The sequence below is a fragment of the Schistosoma haematobium genome, chromosome 6, assembly GCF_000699445.3.
Source record: "Schistosoma haematobium chromosome 6, whole genome shotgun sequence".
Classification (NCBI taxonomy): domain Eukaryota; kingdom Metazoa; phylum Platyhelminthes; class Trematoda; order Strigeidida; family Schistosomatidae; genus Schistosoma; species Schistosoma haematobium.
Genome location: NC_067201.1, coordinates 6,889,966 through 6,915,675, shown reverse-complemented (window position 1 = coordinate 6,915,675; position 25,710 = coordinate 6,889,966). Strand labels below are relative to the sequence as shown.

Here is a 25,710-nt window from a genome sequence, read left to right as displayed (position 1 = left end):
TTGGATACTATTCAATGTTATTTCGTTGACAGTAGTTAAAAATGTAACCTACAAACATTCAATGTGTGAAGCATTTTCATAGTTCACTACTACAATGTTTAAAGTTATCTAGTCACGCAGATTGTTTTCAGGCAGTTCTTTGCTGATAAAGATGAAAATGTGAAATAAACGAGATAGATATCTGAATCTGGTAATAAGTATAAAATCGATATCAGGAAATAGTTCACCTTTTCAGTCACTCAGTTAACGCTTCCTGAGCGTTTCCTCCTCCCTATAAACGAAAAACCGATTGAGAAAATATTTTGCTCATATAATTTACATACCCTGATATGAAATATTGAGTGTGGTAAACTGAAAGGTGTACATAGTTTTGAATTCCTTGTTTTTTAGCAATTTGATGGCTTAAAAATTTTAAAAATTTCAGCACGTATTATTGAATCGAGCTTAGTATCACAGTTATACGACCTTGTGTTTTTATGCGCTCAAGGTCTCATCTGTCACGTGCGCCAGGGTCACGAGGCGTAGGCCATGGCAACGGGATGGTTATTTATGTGTTTTGTACCCGTTTGGGCATGATATTCATCATAACTGTCTCTAGAAATAGTAAACATTCTTCCTAACGATTAATTCATTGTTTTGAATGCTTTGATGCCATCGAAAATCAGGATTGTTTTGGAGGGATACGCGCGGTATCGTGATGGTAAGAAGGTAAGTAAGAAACTAGCTGTACCTACATTGGTTTTTGATGGATGCTTAACGAGTTTTTTTGCTTTGTTCTAGTGGAAGAAACGTTACTGCGTGTTGTCACTCTCACCAACTACTCCAGGTGAGTTCATGATTATTATTAAAACGTTTCATGTATCGAATAAGTTAAGTTATTTTTCGATTACTTTGTCATGCTTGTAGTTCTCCACGCCCTCAAAGATCCTCTTTTTGTTGTGTTCTCGAGTTGATGGTCATTACCTACCTAAGATACTACCACAACGTCACTACTCGTTCGATCTCGTAATATATTAACTAAACGGTTATGTGTCAGTCTACAAAGTCTTGATCCAGACCAAGTTTGTACGGAATGGCGCATACTCGTTAGTTGGGATCCGTATAACGTTTGTAATTTGTGGTAAGGATTTCAGGTTACTTATCTCGAAACTGATATCAGTGACGCATTTGTGTTCATTCTGTATCTTCCTCTAAATATTAAATATGGTCTTATTCAGTAGACTATATTCTCAGATCCAAGCTGTTTCTTTTGGACTATATTTTCTGTTTGTTCGCAATCTCATCGTTACTAATATCATAGTCATAATCTTTTTTGTCTCTCATTGACCTGTGGCACTTAGTGCCGGCTCATGCTTGTCTTTAATTTTATGTTATTTGCGTCCGTTTGTGTAACGTCATCTAACCAACCATGTCATACGTGTTTTGTTATCATATCAAAACAGTTATTACATTGGTTCATCACAGCGACTCGCATGTTGGTAGCGTTAGCTAACTCAATATTCATGTCATGTTATCTTAGCTTAGTGAGTGCTACCTGCAGTGTCTGCTATGTAGTAATTTCGAAGGTTTGTTGGCAGCCTAGTGATTAAGCCACTCGGTTTTCAGTTTGGTTTAAACTCTAAGCACTTGGTATACGCAGGACTTACGGTAAACAACCATCTGAGTTGTCTATCTTGAGTTATGTTCTTCAGAAATGTCTTTTTCCGACTTCGTTATGAGTGTATTCTCAGCGATAACAGATTAATCTCCTTTTCAGGGGATTTACTCGTCAGCTCAGAAGTTGCCGATGAAATAGTCCTATTTGATATGAACTCGGATAATGAAAACTTTTGGTTGCCTTTTATTTATTTATTTGGACTTGAATATTTGTGCCAAGGGGTACCGAATACATATGCGCTACACAGGTCACTTGGTTTGTGTGTAGGCTGTGTTGCTGCTTGGGTGCCCAGATCGAAGCAGGCGCTTTTCTTAGAGGGTCACACTCAGAGCCTTCGACCCAAAGGTCTGATCTACAAGGCAGCTAATCAACTTTGGGAGATGCAGTTCCATGGTAACCGGTGGCCAATAATTGGTCCATACGCCATTCGTTCTGTCAGGATCTTGGATCCCATGTGCACCACTGGTTTGGTATCAGGGTTTCCTAACTCTCCTAGGTGGACCCACCGTGTCCACCAACCCAGTTAAGGCACCGGACATTCGTGTTTCATCCCGCCGATTTAGTAAACAACAGTAATGCCGCGAGAAGGCAGTGAGTGAGACTTCCCTGGCAGTGGCTGCATACGCGTGGCCATAAGAAAGCATTTCGAGAGGTGGAGCTGACTTTCTCCGCCCTCAGCTGTACCAGGGCATTTGGAAACTACAATTCAAGGATGTTTGGGATTCGTTTTTCCTCAAAATCTATAATATTGCTTTAAGACTGGCCTACATTAACGTATATATTGATTATCACGGGTGAAGTAGTCGAGTATGCTGACTACTTGACTTATCTTAGTAATCTCACCAACCTTGGCAGGATCTGGGCAAGGATACAGGGAACTCGCTTTAGTTTTACTAGTCTCCTTCAACCCCGGACAATGCAAGTACATTGCACAGCGTCTCACTTTACATTAGTGTCTGGGAAACATGATATATGAAAATAGAAGACACATGTAGGCTTCCTAATTTTGATTGTGTCTTCGAAGCACTGCTCGATTAGCTTTGGATCGCGAATCAAGCTGTTCTGAGATTAGATGCATGGTACTTGGCAAGGATAACAATTCTGTTGGTAAGATTTTGAATCTTAATCAACTGAAGTGGTTAGAAATTACATCCACAATCATTACCTACTTCAACGCGTGATGTTAGCTTGTGTAGTAGTGATTTGAAAGAAAATTGGGGCAGACAAACTGAAGCGTGGCATCAGTCTATGAAGCTGTATACTGTTAATCTGAGTTATTTTGGCAGGTGTAGACCTCTTGGTTAGTGTTGGGCTTGATTATCGTTACCAACATCTCGATCTCGACGTTGGGTCACATGGTTTAGAACTGGTCTGTGGGGCAGATCCACCAACTCTTCATCTTACCTTAGACCCTGAGTTCCAAAATTGTTTTACCTCTTTTATTTAACAACAGTGTTCTCTAAATATGTTCTCTGTCCCTTATGTTATTATTTACTACAACTGATGCTACTGTTTAATATTCATCTGTTTAATTTCATTCTGCTGTGCTTATGCGATGTGTTAACTTGATCATATTGACATTTGTGCTAGACTGTATGTTGGTGGTGAAATGACATGTTTGAACTCTGTCTCATCGACTTTGGTTTCAGAGACAGTAGCATTACCAGCTCATAAAAACTGATTAAAAGTCAAGTGAATAGACCTGTACGTTGTAAGCTAGATCTCATCTAAATTATGAGTTCGCTGTTACTTCGGCTAGTTCCGACATTATTTAACAATTTTTCGGTTTGATAGCTTATACATCTAAATACTTTCTCATTTCCAGTATATTAGCTTTACATACTCCAAAATACTTTTCACCACATTAAGATGCATATTGATATGCTTCAATATTACTGATTGTTGCCAATAAATGTGAATAGTTGAGCAACAACAGCAATCGTTATCTTTGCAAGGGATGTAGGCATCCTCAAATTGAACTGGCAAAATGGTATGTACGTAGGGTTAGACTTGACACTAAGGCTAAATTCTGTTGGAGATTTTGGCTATTTACGGTTTAGTCTAACATTAATCAGTCTGCATAGAAATAATTTTGTCCATGCTGTCACTAACTTAGAAGATATAGATACCAAAAACAAAACCAGGCTTATCAGTAGACTTCTAAATCTATATAGTTCTAAAGTAGTAAAGTTATGACAATTTATAAAAGTGGTTCCCTTGATAATTTGATAGTTTTAGTATGTGCGGTGATGATTTCATTCCAGTGTAATGAAACAAGACCTATCAGATTTCGAAAAATTGTGTAAACGTTTTGAATATATTGCTCCCATTTCAGAATAAGCCGCAAATTAGTCTTAAGTTCTCCGATTAAATCTAATTATTTTGTTATGTTATTTCAAATAAACTTGAAACGAAATAAATAGACTAAAATTTTCCGCGATAACCTTAGTAAGTTCACAGTAGCAGTATACACATGATCAATCTAAGTGTAACGAGTGTTCACATATGTAAAATAAGCAGCGATTTCTTCAAATGCTGTTACTTGTCCTCAAACCGATACGCATGCTTGACACAGTCATCGTTGCACCTTTGGTTTCACTAAAAAATGAAGAATATCGGAAGTTATGCTTTTCATAATGACCTGTAGTACATTTACACGTACACCTTAATCCTTTAAAACCTTAAGACATTTATCTGTTCTATCTTTAGTCAATAGTTGGATACAGATCTATCGTTGTATATGTCCAAGACACGATTATTAGGGCTACTGTAAGAACATAATCAAACTATACAGTTTTCACCATATTTGTGAGTTTTGCAACCGTTTCCTCCAGAAATCGCCACTTCATCGCTGTTTAAAAGCCTATCTTTGAATACCGCGGTTCGCAGGACACGAAAGTTTAGTGATCCGATCACGAATGATGGATCGTTACTGAAGTTCATTTGAATGTCTGGTCTGCTATAGTGACACTGGACACCACATGTATGTTTGAACGAATTACATACTTTTTTAACGGTCGGTTATTAATCGTGAAAGTTTGCCTGGTTTATTAAATTAATGTGTAGTTAATGGGTCTACTAATGAAGAGTACTTGAGCACTAATATATACAATCAAAGACTGGGATAACTGATTACCAATAATTAGTGTAGTCTAAATATTTCTTCTATTCCAGCCCAACCGTCGATTCTACTGGTTCCATACAATTCTCTCTCGTTTAAAGTGAACGTTTATGCATAAATAATTTAAATAAGTCACTTAACATTCATTCTAATGATCGATTTCACTTTGCTTTCAAACTACTCTTGGTTGATGCTTTCTTATACTTTCTTAGGAAACGAATTCAGTATAAGGCCTACCATTCAAGTGGATAATGCAAGCAACCTTTCTTTTCTTGAATTTCTCATTTTCTAGTAAAATTAGTCTGTATATTTCAGTAGTGACGATTGAAAGATTCTTCTCTATAGCCATTCTGTTTTGATAGGTAATTCACAGCTAATATAAATCCATACATGATTTCTTAAATTTGGTTTAAGCTAATCATGTGCTGTTAGATATTGTTTGTGAAAATTCAAGTAGTACTTGGATTTACATTCGATAATTTTACACGTGTTCTTTTAAGTGCATTGGAAAGTCCCTATGTACTAGTCATTCACTTAAGTCACCACCAAAAGACAAGCATTGAAAACTGCTATTGTGAACTGAAAATCTCAGTACTATTCCGACATAAAACACTTATTGTATTGAAAGCACTAAAATATGCCACATGAAATGAAGTTGTCATGTTAATCAATGAAAAAGAAAATAATTTAAGCAAGCAACAATACGTATATTCTTTTGTCACTAAGTGATAGCAGTACCTTGGAGGTGTCTGTTAAACATGAAGAACTGTTGAAAACCCTCGGACTGAAGAATCCAGCCCTTACATGCTTAGGTCAAAACTGATTACACTGAAGCGTTTCAAAGCTAGGTTAAGGTTACTGTGATTCTAAAAAGTCTGGACAGTGTCGTTCTTCAGTTAGTTATATGTTAACTATTCACATCTACCAAACTTCCACTGACACCCAACTGTACTGAAGTTGACATCCCAATAACTAGATATTTTAAACGTTGACAATATAGAGCACACATCCTGTCTACAAATACAGATCAGCAATTAAGTACAGCATTAGTAGACTGTATCTTAAAAAGTTTCTCTGAATAACACATCTGAACTGCTACCGTGCTCTCCTCAATTTTGTCCTTAAAATATCACCGACGGTAATCACTAAATAAACCATACCTTACCAGTCTTGGTTTGGAATAAGAGGAAACGCTAGTTGCGTGTCCTTACCGATGTCCTTGTTTAATAGTCGTCTCCAATGAATCATAGATAACTGGCCAAAGGTTACTAAATATTCCATATACTCAACAACAGATCTGTTTCTATAAAGTCGAATTTCAGGTGTTACTTAATCTATGTAGTACAATGGCAACCAGTATTCAGGATGCATAATAGCATATGCCAAGCGTATTTTCGCACATGTTTAGTCGGCCATTTCTATTATTGGTTTCATTTTAGAGTAGTGAATAATATTTGGTATGATATATCTGCTAACCGCTTAGTTTGTTCGATTTTTAGTCACTCACTAGGTTATATGATGTGTTAGTCGAAACAGCTAAAGTAGTGAGACAATTAACTAACTTTTCACGATGTTCTCTCCAGGGTTTCAGTAGTTTTTGGAATTTGTCAGTGAACTTGCAACTCCCCTAATTGATTGTATCAATAACCAAATGCCACCAGATGCTTGTTGCTCAAGTAAATTTAAACAGCTTCAGTTTATTGCTGCATCCAGCTGTTACTTCCATTTCGATATCGCATCCTAACCAAGTTTAATAGTCTTCATGTACTCTTTGAGATTCTTTAATCAATCGATATATTCATTTTATTTTTCATCACAAGCCACCATAGTCTAAAAAAGTCAGTAAGCTGTAAGTATCCTACAGAATCTCATTTCCACAGTATCTTGCAGGTGCAGTAAATCTCTACTTCACACTGGATTGACAACTAACCTTAAACCTAACTCGTCTTGACATTTGTTTATATCATTAGGTGTATCTTGAGTGCTGTTAGAGGTATACACTCTCTGTCTTCCCTTAAACTATGAAATTAAAATCGCTTCACATCTTTCTTTCTACCAACTAATTCTTTCTTCATGTAATATATTCTTATGTACAGTCTTTCTTTTATATATTACCACCATTGAATTGACTACTTCTATGGAACTGGTGTTCATCTTGTGCTAATGAGGTGTAGCATCTTGGACCGATGCATATATATGGTCCTACGTTGTAGGTGACTGACTAGGTATATCTCATTCGGTTAGGCAAGTTTGTTTAAGATAACAAATTTGTTGCCTATCGAGAAACATGGGGGCTTTATATGATATAGCATGCTCAGAATACAATCTGTTGTTCTAAATGCAGGTGCACTGGCCTACACACCCATGCTACCAGTAACTAGTCGTATTATGATTTATTTGAGTTCAGTCTTACATGTTAACTATTCAGTATCTAATCCATTCTGCTTCGTAGATGTAGGTATTTCTTTTTATTCGAAAGCAGTGCAGTTCAAATAAAACCAAAGATGATATCATCTTCATCTATCGTTAGTTACGACCATCGTAAAATTGACACTCATCTAATAATTGCCTCGTGATGCAGTTTGATGGTTTTCGCAAAGTATCCTATCTACGTCTCTTCCTAATTTCTTTCTCAATTAACTGCTTTGTCCTTTGCCACTGTAGGTCATTGCTCATGGCAATTGTCCAGTGGATCTAGCGTAAATTGCTTCTTAATAATACCCTTAATTTTGATAATGGATGTGATAGTTCTCTGAGTTCTAATTCTGTTCAGTGGAATCATTTATCGTTAATGTTCAAAACTCTGCCTTTATTCTTTATGGACAGTCCTTTTGAGTTCCAGATATTCTCCAATTGTAAAAATGTTGCTCTTGCTTTGCCAATACGTGCCTCGACATCTGCATCAAGTCATCTGTGCTTATCGATGATGCTGTCCAGGCACATGAAAGCTTCCACCTCCTCACACGAAGTGTGAATTAGTGGGTACTCTCAGTTTTGTACCTAAGAAACTTGCCTTTTCTCTTTTGAATGTTGGGGCCGCTTCTACATAGCTGTCTTTGTCTGCCTTTCCTACTGTGTATACAGTAGCAGAGCACAATCATCTGCTAAGTCCATTTTATCTAGATGCATGCAAGGTGTCCACTGTGCTCCGTCCTTTTCATGAACTGTATATGTCTTTATGATCCAGTCAACAACGAACGGAAAAATGAAAGGCGAAACAGCCAACCTTGTTTAACACCAATCTTCGCTTACAATGTATCTGTTACCTGCCTTACATACATGAGATTTTGACTTTGTCCCTCGTAAGAGTTCTGCATGATGGTGATGATCTTTTTAGACACTCTGCAATATTGATAATTCCACAAGATTTTTCTATGCACATTATTGAATGCTTTCATAGTTAAAGAAGTTGATTCATACTGTCGTAATAATGTCAGTACATCATCAGTCCTACCTATTAGTTAAAAATTAGGGGCTTTAGCCACTAACACACCTCTTTGCCAAAGAAATATAACGGCATGTGAAACTATCTCTAAGACAAAATCACTTGTTTTCTTTTGTACAAAAGTCTTCAGGTCTGACAGTTGTAAAAATTTACATACACGATTTTCTATTATTTGTAGTAATATAAGTCTTCTGTCTTTACTATCAAGATAAATCCAATTAGTATGAACAACACATCTTATCATCGTGACTCATTTTATAAATAAATATATTTTAAGCAATCAGAAATTGGCTTTCATTCAGACCTTTTTTGCTAACCTTCACCCTGCCATCACGTGTATGTCTCAAGGTCATTCTAAGGTGAACTCCGGTCTATATTAGGGTCGAATTATGCTTTGTGAGGGAATATCGTTGAAAAAAAATATTAAAATAACATTTTTATTAAAGCTTTTACGGAATACTACTTAAATACAATCAATTTATCTAGTTTAATTTCTTCCCATTGCTCTCTTATTTCATTTCAAAAGCTTTTAGATAGTTTTTTTCTTTTCAAAGATAAGAGTTCCGGCATAACAAACGTTTAGCATTCTATTTCCAGTTTAGAGAATGATCTATTCCGTTCTATCCATATTTTTTTCATTTAGATGATAAAATCGATACTGGTCATCAATGCATTAGTTTTACTAATTGTCTTTATCCTTACATCGTCTAATTTTTTGACTGTAATAAAAATTCAGATTAGGCGGGTTGTGACTAGCAGAGAAATCCAAGATACGTGTTTCGTCCTGTTTGGTACGTGTTGGTTAAATATATCAGCATCCCAGTGTTGATGTTCATATCAACAAAGATTGATTAAAATTTCAGTCCTTTATATATCAAACTCTTGCCACTAATGATATAACTAATAATAATTGTTTCGTTAATAGTATATAGTAAAGACTCTACCTTATTATATAATATCGGTTGAACTGAAGCATATTATATCAGCTTGTTACATACGTAACCGTTGTGACTATTTTCTCTTACGACATGCAATGACTTACATACTCAGTGATCTTTATGTTTAATCCCATCATAGTTGTTTTACTTTTGTAAACCAATGTGTATGCATGTCACATTTATGAAAACTCCCATCATATAATTGAAGAGTTATAATTCAAATTGCTTTCTAAAAATACTGCTTATCATCTTACTTATTTAACTAAAAAAAATAGTTTTTTACTCGACACGTTCTCTTTTTTACAGGTTGGATATTTATCCATTTATTTTAACGCTTCATTATGTTTTAATGATTTTATGTCCTAAAGTAAAGCACTCATCGTTCACACCATTGAGCAATCGCAGGCGATTATATTCCCCTCTATTGTTGTATCTAAACCCCGGACTATGCATCTAAATTCGCCGCTACCATTCCAATAATTCATTAATATCAAAATTCCAGAATGCGTCGAAGTAATTAGCAATCTGATTTTTTCTTATTATTCTGTCAGTTGATCCATATTAGAATGTTTTTTCTTCTTATTTTATTTTTTAGACGCTTTACATTTATACATCACTAAAAGTTACGATGATTTTGCAGCTTATCGTAATTCAGGTTCAGTGCTTACTGCAATGCTTCCAGCTGTTCGCAAATTACATGAATTGCCAATTTCTCCAGAATCCCGTGCTTTACTTAATGATACTCCCAATATTATACAAAGATCATCTGATCACAATCATACCTTATCAGTTTATCAAAATACTTTAACTTCTCAACCCTCCACATTAGCCAATTACTGTTCATCGATTACAACTTCTAGTGGTCCACTAATTAATACTGCAGCTCATTCTTATAATACTGCTTCAGGGAACACTTTATCAGGACTCGCAACAGCATCAAATTTAGCATCAAGTGTTGGTGGTCCATCACCTGTGGATGAAATCACAGGTTTTGAAAGTGGTTACCATATGGATAAAGAATCAAATATTATAGTCTTAATTGGTGGATCATCTGTGTATGCATTAGCTCTAGCCGGTATGGATGAAATGTTCTGTTGGGCTGATAACCTAGCTCGTATCGTTGTTGGTGAGTTCCATTTCTCAATTTAATACCTCTTTAAAAAAAACGACCTCATTTTCTCTATTTCAAATTGTTCATTAAAGAAACGGCATTTTACAGAATTCTCATTTAGTCAATTAGCAACAGTTGATTATTCTAACACTTTTGTCTTAAGAAATTCGTGCATACTTCCTACTTTCATATTTCTGAAGGTTGGTAGTCATCATCAACCGACTGTGTGTTACAAATAAATTACGTTTTTATTCATTTCATTGGTATAATACCTGGATTCGCGTTAAAAAATACATATAAAATAAGCTAACTCGTTCATCGGGAATTTGGATATAAGCCACACCCTAAAGGGTAGTGGTACTACCCGGTTATCCAAACCAAAGTGTAGCGGGGTTCGGACCTTGGACCGTTCTACAAGCCGACGACTTAGTCGTCAAGGCATTCGAATTTCAACCACTAAATCGTAGTTCCCAACCCCGCTCCACCTACTTCAGCTTAGGCAATCGGATAGTATCATTAGTCCTCACACTTAAGATGGGGTCCATACCCAAGTACCCTGTGATAAAACTTACACTACTACCATTACTAGGCAAATAAGTCAAAGATTCGTATATCCACTATTATTTCTAGCGATAAAAACATGTAATTATTACACTATTCCGCCAGTCTCTAAATATTTTCGTGCCTACGACTTTCAAGTAATGTAGATATCTCACTAAGATAAAAAATATAAACTTTAAATTCTTTAGTGCAACTCTATTCGATCGAACTACAATATACGTGAAAGTATTGAAACTGGTGATGTAGGAATGTGCTCAGTGGTTAATAATAATAACTTTGTGACTGAAGTTATACACTACGTCTTTCATATGTACGGAGTTTGACCTACTTCGGGTTTAAGTAACCAGGATATAGTCCTTGTATGATTTAAAATTTGGGCAAATAGATCTGTTTGTACAATCAATAAAAATATTCTACTTGATGACAATAATATTCGACCTATTCACTGTGAATCAATCTTGCTGACATTTGTTTTCTTTTTGCCAAAATTTACGTAGAATTTCCGTAACTAATAGTTTGAATATAATCGACTATAGAATTGCTCTGCTATGATGTGCTGTTAATTGTTTATACATAGCAAATAATATGAAATATTGTCACACCCATAAATACCAGTGCTCTTTCAAAATAAAATGGAGAAGATTACCGACATCTACTCAACTTACAATGCTCTTTTCCTGAAGCGTGAAATATTCGTGTTGATTGGACTGGAGTTAGAATGTCATTACTGTCTACGTAATTCATTGTATGCATTATCACCTTAAATAGATAATTTCCATAATCAAGTCACTGAAATGTAAAGGCAAGCAAGGTTGTTAACTCGTTCGTTGCTTTCGGATTGTTCAACAAACCAGTTAGCATCGTTCAAAAATGGTTCCCTTTGTATGGATATACAATATATCCACTCTCTTAGTGATGAAATGTTACTGTACTTTTATTGCACTGCTGAGAAGTCCCATACTATGACGAAACACCTGTACAGTGCTTCTAAGTTTCCACTGGTGGTATAACATTGATCAGTTCATGATTTAACGAAATTCAACAATCTCCACAACCCCTTACAGACAATCACTTAATTAAGTTGAATTGGAACATTAATTTTTATAAATTGTTAGCTCAATTATCCAATTTTTCCCCATAAATAAAAATTTCATGTAATTGGTTTCCTCTACAAATATGGATAAAGGCAAAATAACAATCAAGGTAGAATAACATGAGTTCCTGATACTTTTTGGGTTCTTATCAGCTGTTTACAACTATGTATATATTAGAGTGGTAGCATTGAGATATGATCAATATAAAATAACCAAGATTGATGACGGAAGTAACCAAAACAAAAATGATCAGTAATAACTATATATACATATATATGCACACGAACAGGTGTAAGGTCGTTTGGAGACGAAATTCAACAAAATGGGCGACGGGGATGATGTAGTTAAATAAATTTCGGAAATAGATAAATCGTGTGATAATTATAGAAGTTGTGAAGAGTAGAGCTTCGAATCAATTGAAAATAATTATAGACAGTTTAGAGAAACGATGTTGTTATTGTCTAGGTTTAGAAATTGAAAGGTTACGTAATAATTAGACATGATTTGAAGAATTCACATACGTTAAGAGAATTGAGTAATTAAAAAAGGCCGACAAATGAGAGAATGGTTCCGGTGTTTATGAAATGAGAATTAGTCTAGCAAAGATTGCATAACAAAAATAAATACTGAATAATCATAGTTCCAGGTGATATTAGTCAAAGTTGCTAATTTACCAAGGTTGTAGTAAGTTTGTGACTGTCTTTTTCTGGACACAAATCCAGTTTGAGTTTTTTAATTGCTACTGTTTCGGCGAATCGATGAGACGCTCCATTTTTAAGGATTGATGAATGTCAACAATGTACCCTGAACGTGCTCGGAAATGCAAACATGTACTCTTCTCTTTGTTCTTCCAATGCATATGCTTTGGCATGTACATGTTAGTTGGTAAATGCAGTTGAAGGTATTGAGAAAAGAGAGTCTGTTGACGTTACACTTTAATACATATATGGTTGCAAGTAGCTGATAAAAAGCCATGAAATATAATGAATTCATATTATTCTACCTCGATTGTTGTTTTGGCTTTATTTACAATTTTAAACATTTATAGTTGTAAATATTTTCCCATGTTCACTGTTTTACCGAAATAAAATACCTTTCAACCATTTTTGTGTTGTTTATTTTGCGATAAAACAAGTTCATAAGTGATTGGTATGTGCTATAACCGATATTATTTATAAGATTGTAGGGTTAACAATAGGAATTTTTATTTCAGTAATCATAACACATCACAACTAATTTGCCAAAAATGTATCCCACATCTATATTCTTGATATTAGACTGTTAATATAAGTTACTTTATTCAGTACTATAGATTTTGTTACAGTAAAAAATATTCTTAGCACCAGTTATTTAATATGGTAATAAATTTCTACCTCACATATATAATGTATCTTAGAAAAGTTTCTCAATAATGTCACCATTTGTCATTCATCTTGAGTTGCGAGAGTTTTCAACTTTTTTTCCCTTTTTTATGCACTAAATCCATGAATCTCAATCCCCATCGCATCTCGTTTCTTTCAAAAGTAGATAAGAAAGATGTTCTATAAACAAAGACATATTTCTTTTTGAATTTCACAATATTTGTCATAATAAGTTGCAAGCTTATCATAGAAACATATGGTTAGCATCTATAATTATTCAAATGAACGAAGTGTGAAATAGGAAGGTTTATCTCCATATTTTCACAGTTGGCAAATCCATGCCCCAAACGATTAGGCAGGTTTCTTAGTTATTACAGTAGACATATTTTCAGCTAATAATTCACAGGTTGGAACTGTAATTCAACCTTTTCCAGTGGGATAGCCATCACTCAATATCCCCCACATTAAGTGTGTTACATTTGTTTTCTTGATATAAGATTACTACCGCTGTTTGACTGGTTTTTTCGGTTTATAATTTTCATCATAACATGAAAGAACGTCAGAACTCCAACATTATTGATAGGGTTAGCCAAATGTTTACGGGACTCCACTTCTATTAAGTCTCAACTTCGTACATTGCTTCACCTACTTGGAGTTTAGGCAACCGAGTAATATAACTAATTATTGTGTATTTAACAACGTGTCTCAAAGCTGATTACATAAACCGTGCTTAGTGAATAAGCTACAACATAACCTCCAGCATTACATCATATATAAATTATACTCGATAAAACATAGTTAATGTTCAAATATAAAACTGTTGCTCATTAATTAAGGTGATTACCTTTCAGCCATTAATTTACAGGTTCCAGAAAAATATTGTTTCCTTCGTTTTGGAGAACTGAATGGAGTATCACTAGCTCTCACATTTTGTTATAACTTGTGGCCTGTGTGCCCTGTTAACGGATAACGTAATGATACCGCCAATTAGAGAGCAGTGAATTATCGATCGGGACAATCACGCGTAAAACCCGTGTAAGCAGTCTAGAGTACTTATTGGTCCTGCTTCGTGCCTATCCTAGCCAGTTATGTCCAGAACACCAATCTCAGCCTCTGCAATATGAATTATTTATTTCAAACATACTGCGTTTATATACCAGCAAGACAGACCACATCGTACCAATAAAATAGGAAACAACATTTGTACAAGAATTAGCTATGAATATGGGAGGTAGTAATTAATAGACAGTCCATAACTCAAGAATGGTAAATCGTATAATAATAGTTCATAGGTCAAAATGAAGCTCATAATAAGAGGGAACATGAATATGTATAGTTTAGTTACTTAACAATTATACGATAAAAATATACTCATAGTATTGGTCCATAAATGGATCCCACAAATTACCATTCATTATTCTTATCGGGACATAACACATTTGAAGCATAGCTCGAAGCTAAGTACATAAATCTGTACCTTATAAATGAGTAGTTATATTCAAATGTGTACATATTACCTAAACTGAAAATAAAATTAACTAGTTATAATGTACTAAAGGATATTTCTTATTTATCTTCAATGACAATATTTATTATTATTATTACTATTTGAAATGTACATATCTACATAATTTAACAGAAAGAAATGTTTGGACAATTTTGATATTGTGCCAAAATGTTCGGTATTATTTTTTTTTCGTTTTGTTTTTGTTTTTTGTAATCGGTGAAAACAATTCATACACAATTAACTCGTCATTGTTAAAAGTGTGCTGTTAGAAAATAAAAGGAATAGTCTGGTGTTTTATTCTATCTATTTGTATATGATTACACCAAGAATGCGCATATTAATAAGAGATTATTTACAAATATACATAAATGTGAATGAACTATGTCTGAGCTTTTTTTTTTTCTTCAAAAAAAAAATATTGTTATGATCTGTCAAGATGGCAAATTACAACCGTGGCTTAATCGAATTCTGTTTAATTTTAATGACATAATAAGTGTTATTTATGAATTGAACCATATTTTCTTTTTTGATCAAGAAGAAGATCACTATAGTATCACTTTTTCGTTGATCTTCAAATGATAATTATGTAAATTATTTATCAAGTTCTATTTAGTGTACTCGACTTTGAACTATACCTTGTATGAGTTATTAGTGATACTATCTTGTTGCCCACATTAAAAAAAGAAGAGATTCGAATCTGCTACGTACTTGAATACCCAGTACTAAACCACCGTCTACCTCGACGCTCGATGTGTGTTAGTATATAAGTAAGCTGGAAGAAAGCTGAGGGCGGTCAAATCAAGGTTTGGCATCAGTCTTTGAAGTTATTGACTTTTAATCTAAGTCACGTTGATGGGTTGGTTAGAATAGGGTCCGTGCGACTATCGCGAACGATGGTTAAAGAAATTGGGCTACATGACTCAAAATCAGTTGCGATGGTGCAACTAGATACATTGAAGCTGTCTTCGCTTTAACCTTAACTTTTCAAATCATTTTACATCTATTATCCAAGTGGGTTCTCTAATCTTATTCTCTTTCTGTAACTTTTCCTGGTACTATTATTGATACTCTTATTACTTTTACTACTTTGGTATTAAACTGCATAGTGTCGCCATCTCACTGTGGTAATGCGGTATAGCAACTTGGACAGATACACATATTGGTTAGGTTCTTTCTTGCTCATGACTGAATAAATAACTAACAACTGTCCATACTGATATATATATATATATAATTCAATAATATTTACTTACATCGGAGGTACTTTTTGGTATATACATTCTTCTAAAAAGACGAAAACATTCATCTGACACTATGACCACTTCATATAATAAGTAATCTAATCTACAGTATTAGACAATTATGAGTGCATTTTCAAATAACTATATCAAAAATCTTGTTCAATATAGGCAATTATTATCATTTTAGTGTGTGCAAATTTCCCGAAGACATTTTTTTCAATAAAAATCAAAGCCTCAAGTTTATTGAGTGACTGTTTTTTTAAACTGTGAAATAACTCACGACATTGTCATCTATAAACTAACCAATCTTCCTGTCAATTAGGATTTCGCTGTATGATATAAAATCTATTTTATACTTTAAAGATTTTTCTATGTAGTTTAGTTGTTCTGTGACCTTACACTGTTATAGAGAACCAATTTTTTAAGTGAATGTCATTTGCTTTCACTTTTTCAGGTGTATATATATATATATCCTTATCCTGTAAATATTTTATAGTTTACATCACCGATTGACTACCTGGACAACCATCGAAAACCAGGGAACATTAGACAACTACTAGTATGGGACTCTGCAGTGAGCATCCACCAACCCATGAAAGGTCAAACGTAGGACCTCGAGGTTTTTCGGGGAATGCTTGATTATTAGACAATTAAGTTGGCATCTAATTGTGCACATATTTAATTTAGTAGTTTTTTCAACTTATGTGTATCTGACTTCAATTTTTGTTGATATCTAAAGTATACTTACTAGTTTATCGAAATCGTAATGTTGTGAAGTAACGAATTGAGGAATCACCAGTTTGTTACACTCCTAAAAATGAGTTGTTTTTAAATTCTATACCAAATACCAAGTTAGTTTGTGTGGAAAAATTTCAATTGATATCTTGTTAACTTAAATTCTCTTTAATTTACTGTATACAAAGATATTAATGTAAATTTATACTTGTTCAGAACAAAGCTTATTCGTTTACTCCAAACTCTTTTCGCCCACTATACTCAGGTAGTAATTTTTATCTCTACTCTTTCCTTCTATACAAGTATTCTATTTTAGCATCTTTGATACTTAAGTCTGAGTTTGTTCAATTTCTGTTAACATATAGTGTCCTTATATAATTCTGTGCTTTAGTATTCCCTTTATTTACAAGTTTCAAAGTTCATTGATAGCCGCTAACTTAATCACTAATCTTTACGTGTTCCAATTAATCTATCGTGTTGCTTATTTACACTTTTTTCTTTAAAAGAAAGTTTGTTGTCAGTGATATAAAACTTTATTTTCGGTTATGCTGTCTAGCAAGTCCATTTATTCAACATCAAAACTACACAGTCTGATGTAAGCTTTAGATTTTCGTGATTCAAAGGTATCTTGTTTGTAAATTTTTTGTCATTGTCCTGTGAGATTCATATTATCTGATGAACACAGTCTTATTATTTGTTGATAGTAGTATTTCAAGCCATAACCTCAATAAATTTTATAAACATTTGATAACGTCATGCAGTAGTCATCCTAAAAAAGTAAGACGCGTTAAGTTTGTGCATTTTTCAGAATTTTGGTATAGTGCAATGTTGCTTTTTCTTGCATAGAAGTATATAAAACACATCAAAATTAAGTCCGAAAGTTATAATCAATATACTCTTTTGAACTCTATAATTGACGTTATATGCCATTTTCTAGGTTGTATTCTGTAGGGATTTGATCTCACTTGAAGGTACCATTGGTGAATAACACCCTAACACTTGATATAAATAAAATCCCTTGAAAGTGAAACGGTTGTCGTCATTACTATAAGGTGAACGTCTAGCTATACTGAGTTTCATTAAGTTGTCAATATGTAACAATGGATCTAATAGTTAAGCACTCCTCACAAGACTTAGTTTTAATCATTAACAAAGCTATGGGTAAGCTAATACAATGCTAAATAGTTCCATAATAAAAAGAAACATTTATTTTAATCATTCCTACTTCCCACTAATAATCCAATTCAAGCCAATTCGTGATAAATGCCATGTAAACACTAAACAAAACTCACAAAATTCCTGCCTCATAATTGTATCACTTCTGTTTAACAATCACTCTAATAAATCCACAAATTAATTAAATATAATCAGGTCAAAATAATTAAGAATTAATTTTTTATCAGAATGGTGGTTTGTGAAGATTTCAGTAATTTCAACAGTTGAATTTATGAGTCAATGTTTAAGCGCACCGCTGAGGAGTCCCATACTAGGACGAAACGGTCGTCTAGTGCTTCCAGTTTTTCCATGGTGGTCTAGCTTCAATTAATTGATGATTTCAACCATTCAAATTACTAAAATCTCTACAAAAACCTCTTCTGATTTGTTTGTTAATCATGGAAAATATTCGTGATCAGTAAGTTGTAATAGAGGTGTTATTTTTTCTTTACACCTACACTATTATAATACATAGTTCGTACAATTTTCTTCATGAGAAAAAACCGTTTTTAAAAAGGGAAAATTCCAGTTAAAATTAAATGTATATTATCAGCAGAATTTATTAGTCATGCATCCAGGTTTTCCATGGTCATCTAGCTTCAATTGACTCATGATCTCAACTAGTTAATTTAAGCCTTATCTAATTAATGTGGGTCTCTATTTTTCCTTGTACTATTTTTTATAGACAAAAAGTAGAAATAGTTTGTTTTGTGTTGGGAATTTGTGAATATATCCTAAATTGACATTGTACTGAATATTTTTTGACAATCTCTAGTGTCACTTTGAATCATAGCAATGTAATATTGAATTTGACAGATGTAAATTAGTTACTCTTCATGGTTTTACACTCTACTATACATAGGTGTCATAATTTAGTATAAAAATCCGTACCAAATATATATAGTAGTGAATCAATTTACTAAATATTTGTTTCAATTGATTGATCACCAAGTAGAGTTTATCTAGTCGTTTTCAATGCTAATTGGATTCTATCTTACAGTGACACAGAAAGTCATTTGTAACCTTAATAACTTACTGGTAACTTCTCAGTCCGCGTAACTGGGTGACACTGGTTGAGATTGCCTGGCAGGCGCGAGTTCCATCTAGATTACGGATATGATTTGATGACAAGTGCCAAATAGCACGAAAATTAGTTATAGGGTTTCCTGTCGACTTTCTCCATCCAGCTAACAATTTAAATCTCAATATTTTCTCTGAACTGCTTTATCAGTTCGTAACTCAAAAGATGCAAAATTATAGTTGAAATAAAATAACTCAATGGTTGCATCTGGTTACGCAAGAATAAAAATAGGAGTTTGGTAATTCTGAAATTAACCATTCGGTTAAGAATTTTTAGTGTTATTTATGAATATAATGCCGAGAACTTAAAGTAATTAGCTTATTAAAGCCAAACATTGTAAGGAAAAATTGAAAGTCGAGACTGAACAAAATTGAAGTTAAACACGTAAGCCATTATTTGTAGGTAGTTTCAGGCTGATCCTAAGTTTAATCGTTAGCTGCGAGACCTTCGAGTCTTGGGTTTTATGCCCAGCGGGGTGCTGAATGTGCAAAAGTCTCATATTAGGAAGAAAACACATATATCCGGTACTTCTTTTATGCTAATCGATACTTAACTAAGATCAGTCTGTGATGCAAAGTATAAAACCGAAAAACTCGCCAGTTGTAATTGTAATTAATTAGAAGATCAGGTTGCACAGATTTTCTCTGTATTATTTTTAGTAGGTTAATCAACCATGAAGGGTAATATTCAAAAATACAATGACCCATTTATTTAGTTGTGCGTCGAGTATATGACTGACTACTGAGGAGCATTTGAACATGTGCATACAATATCAGAATCCACTGTTGGATCTTTTCTTCTTATTAATATATGTTGATCCTTTTAAATTAAATATGCTGTCTAATTTTGTGAAATTTTGAAGGGATTTTCTTTTGCTTACCTGTTCTAATTTTATCGCATATTGATCGGATCAGATCTTGGATAACAACGATTATTTTTTTGGTATTTTATTTGTTTGTTTGTTTGGTTGGTTTTTTTTGTCCAAAACTCGAGTCAAATTGTTTTCTTTTTCACAAATTTAAAGTATGTGATCTCATATGGAATTAATTAGTTCATTTTTTTTTGTTTTTGGTTACATTTTGTACGTTTAGGTAAACTCAAGTTAATGAAGTAGTAATGACACATGTGATACATTGTTATACACAGTCTATCAGGTGATATACACTAGTTTTTTATAGCTATTATCACATGTTTTACTTAGCAGGTGTATACATGTATAAAAAGCCGAAAGTTTAAACTATTGTGTAAAATATGTTCTTGTTTTTTTTTTTCAATGTCATGAGTTTAATTTTTCAAAGTGGATACATCCCTCTTCCTCCCCGAAGAAAATCTTTTTAGTGATTTTCTTTACAGTACAATTGATATATTAAAAATCACGAGATAACCATATTTTTTAATGATATTTTACTCAATCATTCCCATATGCATATAGACTTTCCGATGTAGTAGCTAGCAGAATACCTGGTTTGGTATCTATGCTATAACTGCAACCAACAATTGAAGACGTTAGGTGATATAGCTCAATACCGGTCACAGTAGGATAGATTTATTCGCTCTTTGTTATACGTGAGATTTAAAATGACATTTTCATTACTTTTCATTTTGCGAGTTCATTGTTACTTTACGAATCATATTCTTTATGTTTAACCTACTATACCGTCATTGACTTACTAGTATCTTGATGTGTTTGCTACCCTTCCGTCTTAATTTCATTTTACTGTGCTATTTTAATGTAGGGACCTCAACTGATGTTTATAATTGACTGACCGACAAATTGATTGATTGTGCTGCTTTTCAAGAAAAAAACCCTTACAATTGGAGTTTTGGATTCTATGGAGTTTGTTTCAACTTCTACCGTCTATTTTAAATGTCATTTGATGCCTATTCTCGGTCAGTCGGCTACAACGTAGGACCAGGCACATATATACATCGGTCCAAGTTGCCATACCTCATTAGCACAACAAGATGAACACCAGTTTCATAGAAGTAGTTAATTCAATGGTGGTAATATATAAAAGAAAGACTGCATATAAGGATATATTACAGGAAGAAAGAATTAGTTCACAGAAAGAAAGATGTGAAGCGATTTTAATCTCATAGTTTAAGGGAAGACAGGAAGTGTATGCACCGACACGATTATGATCGATTCTGAGCCATGTCATCCAGAGTCTCCAACCATTGGTTACGATAGTCACGCGGACTCCAACCAAGTAGTCTGGATCTCTCGCCAACATGACTCAGACCAGAATTGATGCCCATTCTACAACAAATAAATTGCTTTAACTATAATTTTTAAAAATTGTTTAAAATAGCCTGTAATAATTATGCAATTCGCTATTTTAGTAAAATGCAATCAAAATGTAAATAACAGGAAAAAAATCTGCCTCTCTCTTTAGCTATATCACTGACAGAAATATCACAAATGATTATAAACGGAAATATTTTTTTTTAAAACACACTAGAATTAACTACTACAACTTTACATCAATGTTGAGATTTTATCCAATTTGTATACAAACTGAAACTAATCAATTGTTTTTGATTGAGATCATGAACCGATTAATGTTAGACCACCACCTTTGGAAACCTGGAAGCACTGGACGGCCGTTTCGTCCTATTGCGGGACTCCTCAGCAGTGCGCATCCACGATCCCGCTCGCGGGATTCGAACCCAGGGCCTTCGGTCTCGCGCGCGAATGCTTAACTAACTGGACTCCTGCTGAGGAGTCCCACAATAGGACGAAACGGCCGTCCAGTGCTTCCAGGTTTCCAAAGGTGGTGGTCTAACATTAATCGGTTCATGATCTTAATCAAAAACGTAGTAATCTCCACAACCCCCATACTAGTAATCAATTGTTGTTGTATAGAGAATTTTAGGGTAGCTTTCTCAAGTTTGACTCCAAAATTTAATGACTTGCTTATTGTATATTTCTTAGTAGGCTATTTCTTTAGGTATCGTCACGAATTCACTTAAGAATGTTTTGAGAGACTAAAATATCAGCTGCATTGGGAAAGCGTGTATTATCAGTATGGGGGATTTGTGGAGATTTTAGTATTTTCAGTTGAATTCACTTAGTGTTTTCTGCCGCTAGTGATATTATTACTAGTTCTATTACTGTTGCATTTTCCTTGATAATTTCATCTTTCTGTGCATTGATGTAGTGTAACAATTTGAATCGGTGTACGTATATACCGTATTATACGTTGCTTATTACTGATTGACTATACAGATGGTATCATTGTTTTCACCCTTATATGATAAAGACTTTTTTGTCAGATATATTATATCAACCCTTTCTTTTGGTTTCATATATATTTGAGTGTTATTTTTTGTGTAGATTAATTCATGTATTTACTTTCCTTTTTTTTTCTTTAAAAAATCCAGACAATCGATTTCGAGTCACATTACGTCATAGTGGTGATGGTAGTAAACTATTTCAAGGTCTTCAAGGCAGTTTACATGTACAACATTGGCGTCTATGTTTAATAGGTGAACCGTCGACTGGATGTAAATTTATTTGTAACTGGCGATTAGATCATGTTGATAAAGCATATACAATGACAATGCCTGCACAAAGTGCGAATCAATTTTTATCTAACAATACTAATATTAACTCCACCAATACTTCCACTTCTACTACTACTGTTACTACTACTACGAGTAATTCTACGACAGGAATCACCAATAATTCTACATCATACGTTTCAACAAGTTTAACAACAACATCTGCTTCTTCTATATCTTCATCTTCGTTTAGTACTGGTAATCCATTGAATTTAGATCATCACAGAAATGGATCACGAACTGGATTAACAACAATATCTACAGTACCAGCGACGACGACAACAATGATAACATCACCAAGTACTACTGCTTTAAATAATCCAAACAAATATTTGTTTTTCATGGAATGCAGTCCAGCTTCGGGAAAAGGTAATCCATCATCTGCTTTTTTGTCCACTGAAAATGAAACATTCCCGTAATACCCTGTCGTTATTTTTCGTTATGTTAGAGTCAATAATAGGCTTTGGTTCGCATTTTATTTATGTTTGTGTGTGAATGAAAGAAACAGAAGTTAGATTTTATAACAATATAACTTTTCAAATTGAAGCACATAAAGCCTTGGTTCGAGCTTGTGCTCCATATTAGCTGCAAGTCAAATATTAATTCAGTCAGTAAACCAACTCTTTGCGTTAATTTGAAAAAAAATGTTAACCTCATCTTAATCTACATACGTCCTGTCAAAGACTGTGAACGTTGCTTTAATCAACTCTGCTCATGCTAATATAAAGTGTAGTCTATCGAACCAACTACTTACTTGGAATAAATTTGCTCTAACTACATAAAATCATTAGTTATCAAGACAATAACTTGAGAGATCAGAATTTATACCATTTTTTAAAAACCTTAAATTAAAGAAGAGTTCACCAAGAGTTCATTCATAAATATGTCCTCAACTATTTTAGTGTATATTAAAATACTTACTTAATCCTGTTACCCCTCGTGGAGGATCATAGACCACCCATCGGTATTCTCCGTCCAATTCTGTCCTGGGCAATCTTTTACAGTTGTTTTTCATCCTTTTGATGTCTACCACCAATTCCTGACGTAATGTGTTCCTTGGTTTTCCTCTTTTCAGTTCCCTTAAGGATTCCAAGTTAGTGCTTGCCTAGTGATGCAGTTTAATGATTCTCGTAGCGTATGTCCTATCCATTTCCAACATCCTTCCTCAACTTCCTATTCAGTTGGAAGCTGATTTGTCCCCTTCCACAGTATGCTGTTGAAGATAGTATCCGGCTAACGAACACTCAGTATCTTACGTGGACAATTGTTTAGAAATAATTGTCCCTTTTTGATGATGGTTATAGTAGTTCTCCAAGTGTCAGCCCTATACAGTAGGATTGTTTTGAGGTTCGTATTGAAGATTGTGACTTTGATGTTGGTTGACAATTGTTTTACCAATCCTCGCCTTTACATCTGCTTCGGGTCCTCCTCGTTCGTCGACGATGCTACCCAGATACGTGAAAGTTTCGACCTCTCCCAGAGCCTATCGATCATGTGTGATTGGGTTGGCGTTCTCCGTGTTGCATTTGGGGACCTTGGTTTTCCCCTTGTGTATGTTGAGGCCTACTGATGCAGAGACTGCTGCTACACTGGCTGTCTTTATCTGCATTTGTTCGTGTGTATGCGATTGGAGGGCTAAGTCATCTTCGAAGTCCAAATCGTCTAATTGGTTCTGAGCTGTCCATTGTATGCCGTGTTTTCCCTCAGATGTCGAGGTCTTCATAATCCAGTCGACCACCAGAAGAAAGAGGAAGGTAGAGATTAGACAGCCTTGTCTGACTCCTATCCTTACTTGGAATGCATATGTCAGCTGTCCTATATGCACGACCTTGCACTGTAGTCCGTCGTATGAGTTCCGGATAATGTTGACAATCTTCTCAGGAACTCCATAGTGTCGAAAAAGTTTCCATAATGTTCTCCCATCCACACTGTCGAATGCTTTCTCACAATCAAGGAAATTGATGTATGGTGACGAGTTCCACTAAACGGATTGCTCAGTGATCATCTGTGGTGTGGCAATCTCATTGATCTCGAAGCTGAACTTTTACTGAATCTTTTATCTGGTTCAGCAACACTGTTGAAAACCTTTCCTTGTGCTGACAGTAGTTTGATGCCTCTGTAGTTCTCTCATTTGCTCAGATCTCCTTCGGTATTTTGATGAGGTGTCCTTCTTTCCAGTCCGTCGGTACTTGTTCTTCCTGCCAAACCTTCCTGAATAGACCGGGGAGCATGCTTGCAGTTACTTCTATGTCTGACTTCAGAGCTTCAGCTGGTATATTGACAGATTCTGCTACCTTCCCACTTTTAATTTGCTTGAAGATCATCCCGATTTCTTCTGTCGCTGGTGATGTGAAATGTATAAGAAGGTCTGTATTCCGCTTCGATGTCCGGTGTGTTCAATGGGTTTGGTCTATTCAAGACTTCCTTAAAGTTTTCTACCCATCTTTTCCTCTGTTCTTGAATCTCGATGACTGTCTTGCCTTCTCCAGTCGCGCACTATATACGAGGGTCTTTCCTTTCCCTGAAGAGCCCACAGGCCTCTCCGATTTTGTTGGTTACGAATAAAACTACTGATACCTCCACTGATATTTCTACTAATTTGGTATGTGCCTTGGTAATTTTATCTTGACTCTTAATGTGTGGTATTCCGAATTGAATTAATCCATATAGATCCTTGTGCATTTAAGTTAATTAGAAAATCGTAAATAATTTAAGCACACTGCACACAGTCATATCATATGACTGAATAATTTAATCCCATTCAACTGTTTATTGTTTTATGCAACGTTTATGATCTATAGAAACTACTCAAATAATTGATACCATTGTTTTGTTAATGATAAGCTCCAAGGCCTTAATTGATTGGATAGTGAATGACTCTAAAAAAAATGATTTCTTCCAATAGTCTACAATATTCAATCATGTTTCTCTTTCTTTTAATATTTTGTATATTAGCATATTGTATCACATAAAAAGTCTGTTCAACTAGACAGCTGTCTTGTGATATCTTTTTATTTGAGGTCTTACATCAGTAACTCAGTCTTGTGAGAAGGAGCATTAACTTAGTTACTTTGTGCTG

General features: G+C 34.5%; 1 protein-coding gene across 1 annotated transcript in view; it reads left to right on the top strand.

Moving 5' to 3' along the window:
* Positions 1 to 418: 418 nt before the first annotated feature.
* The window catches only part of MS3_00008416 (uncharacterized protein), a gene marked incomplete at its 3' end in the record, with an annotated part of 55,118 nt that continues 29,826 nt past the window's right edge, over positions 419 to 25,710 (top strand). Inside the window, exons 1-4 of the mRNA XM_012942626.3 lie at positions 419 to 708; positions 781 to 826; positions 9,757 to 10,287; positions 22,452 to 23,000. Of these exons, the coding sequence (XP_012798080.2) occupies positions 649 to 708; positions 781 to 826; positions 9,757 to 10,287; positions 22,452 to 23,000 (1,186 nt within the window). The 5' untranslated portion in view covers positions 419 to 648. The remainder of the gene's footprint in view (positions 709 to 780; positions 827 to 9,756; positions 10,288 to 22,451; positions 23,001 to 25,710) is intronic.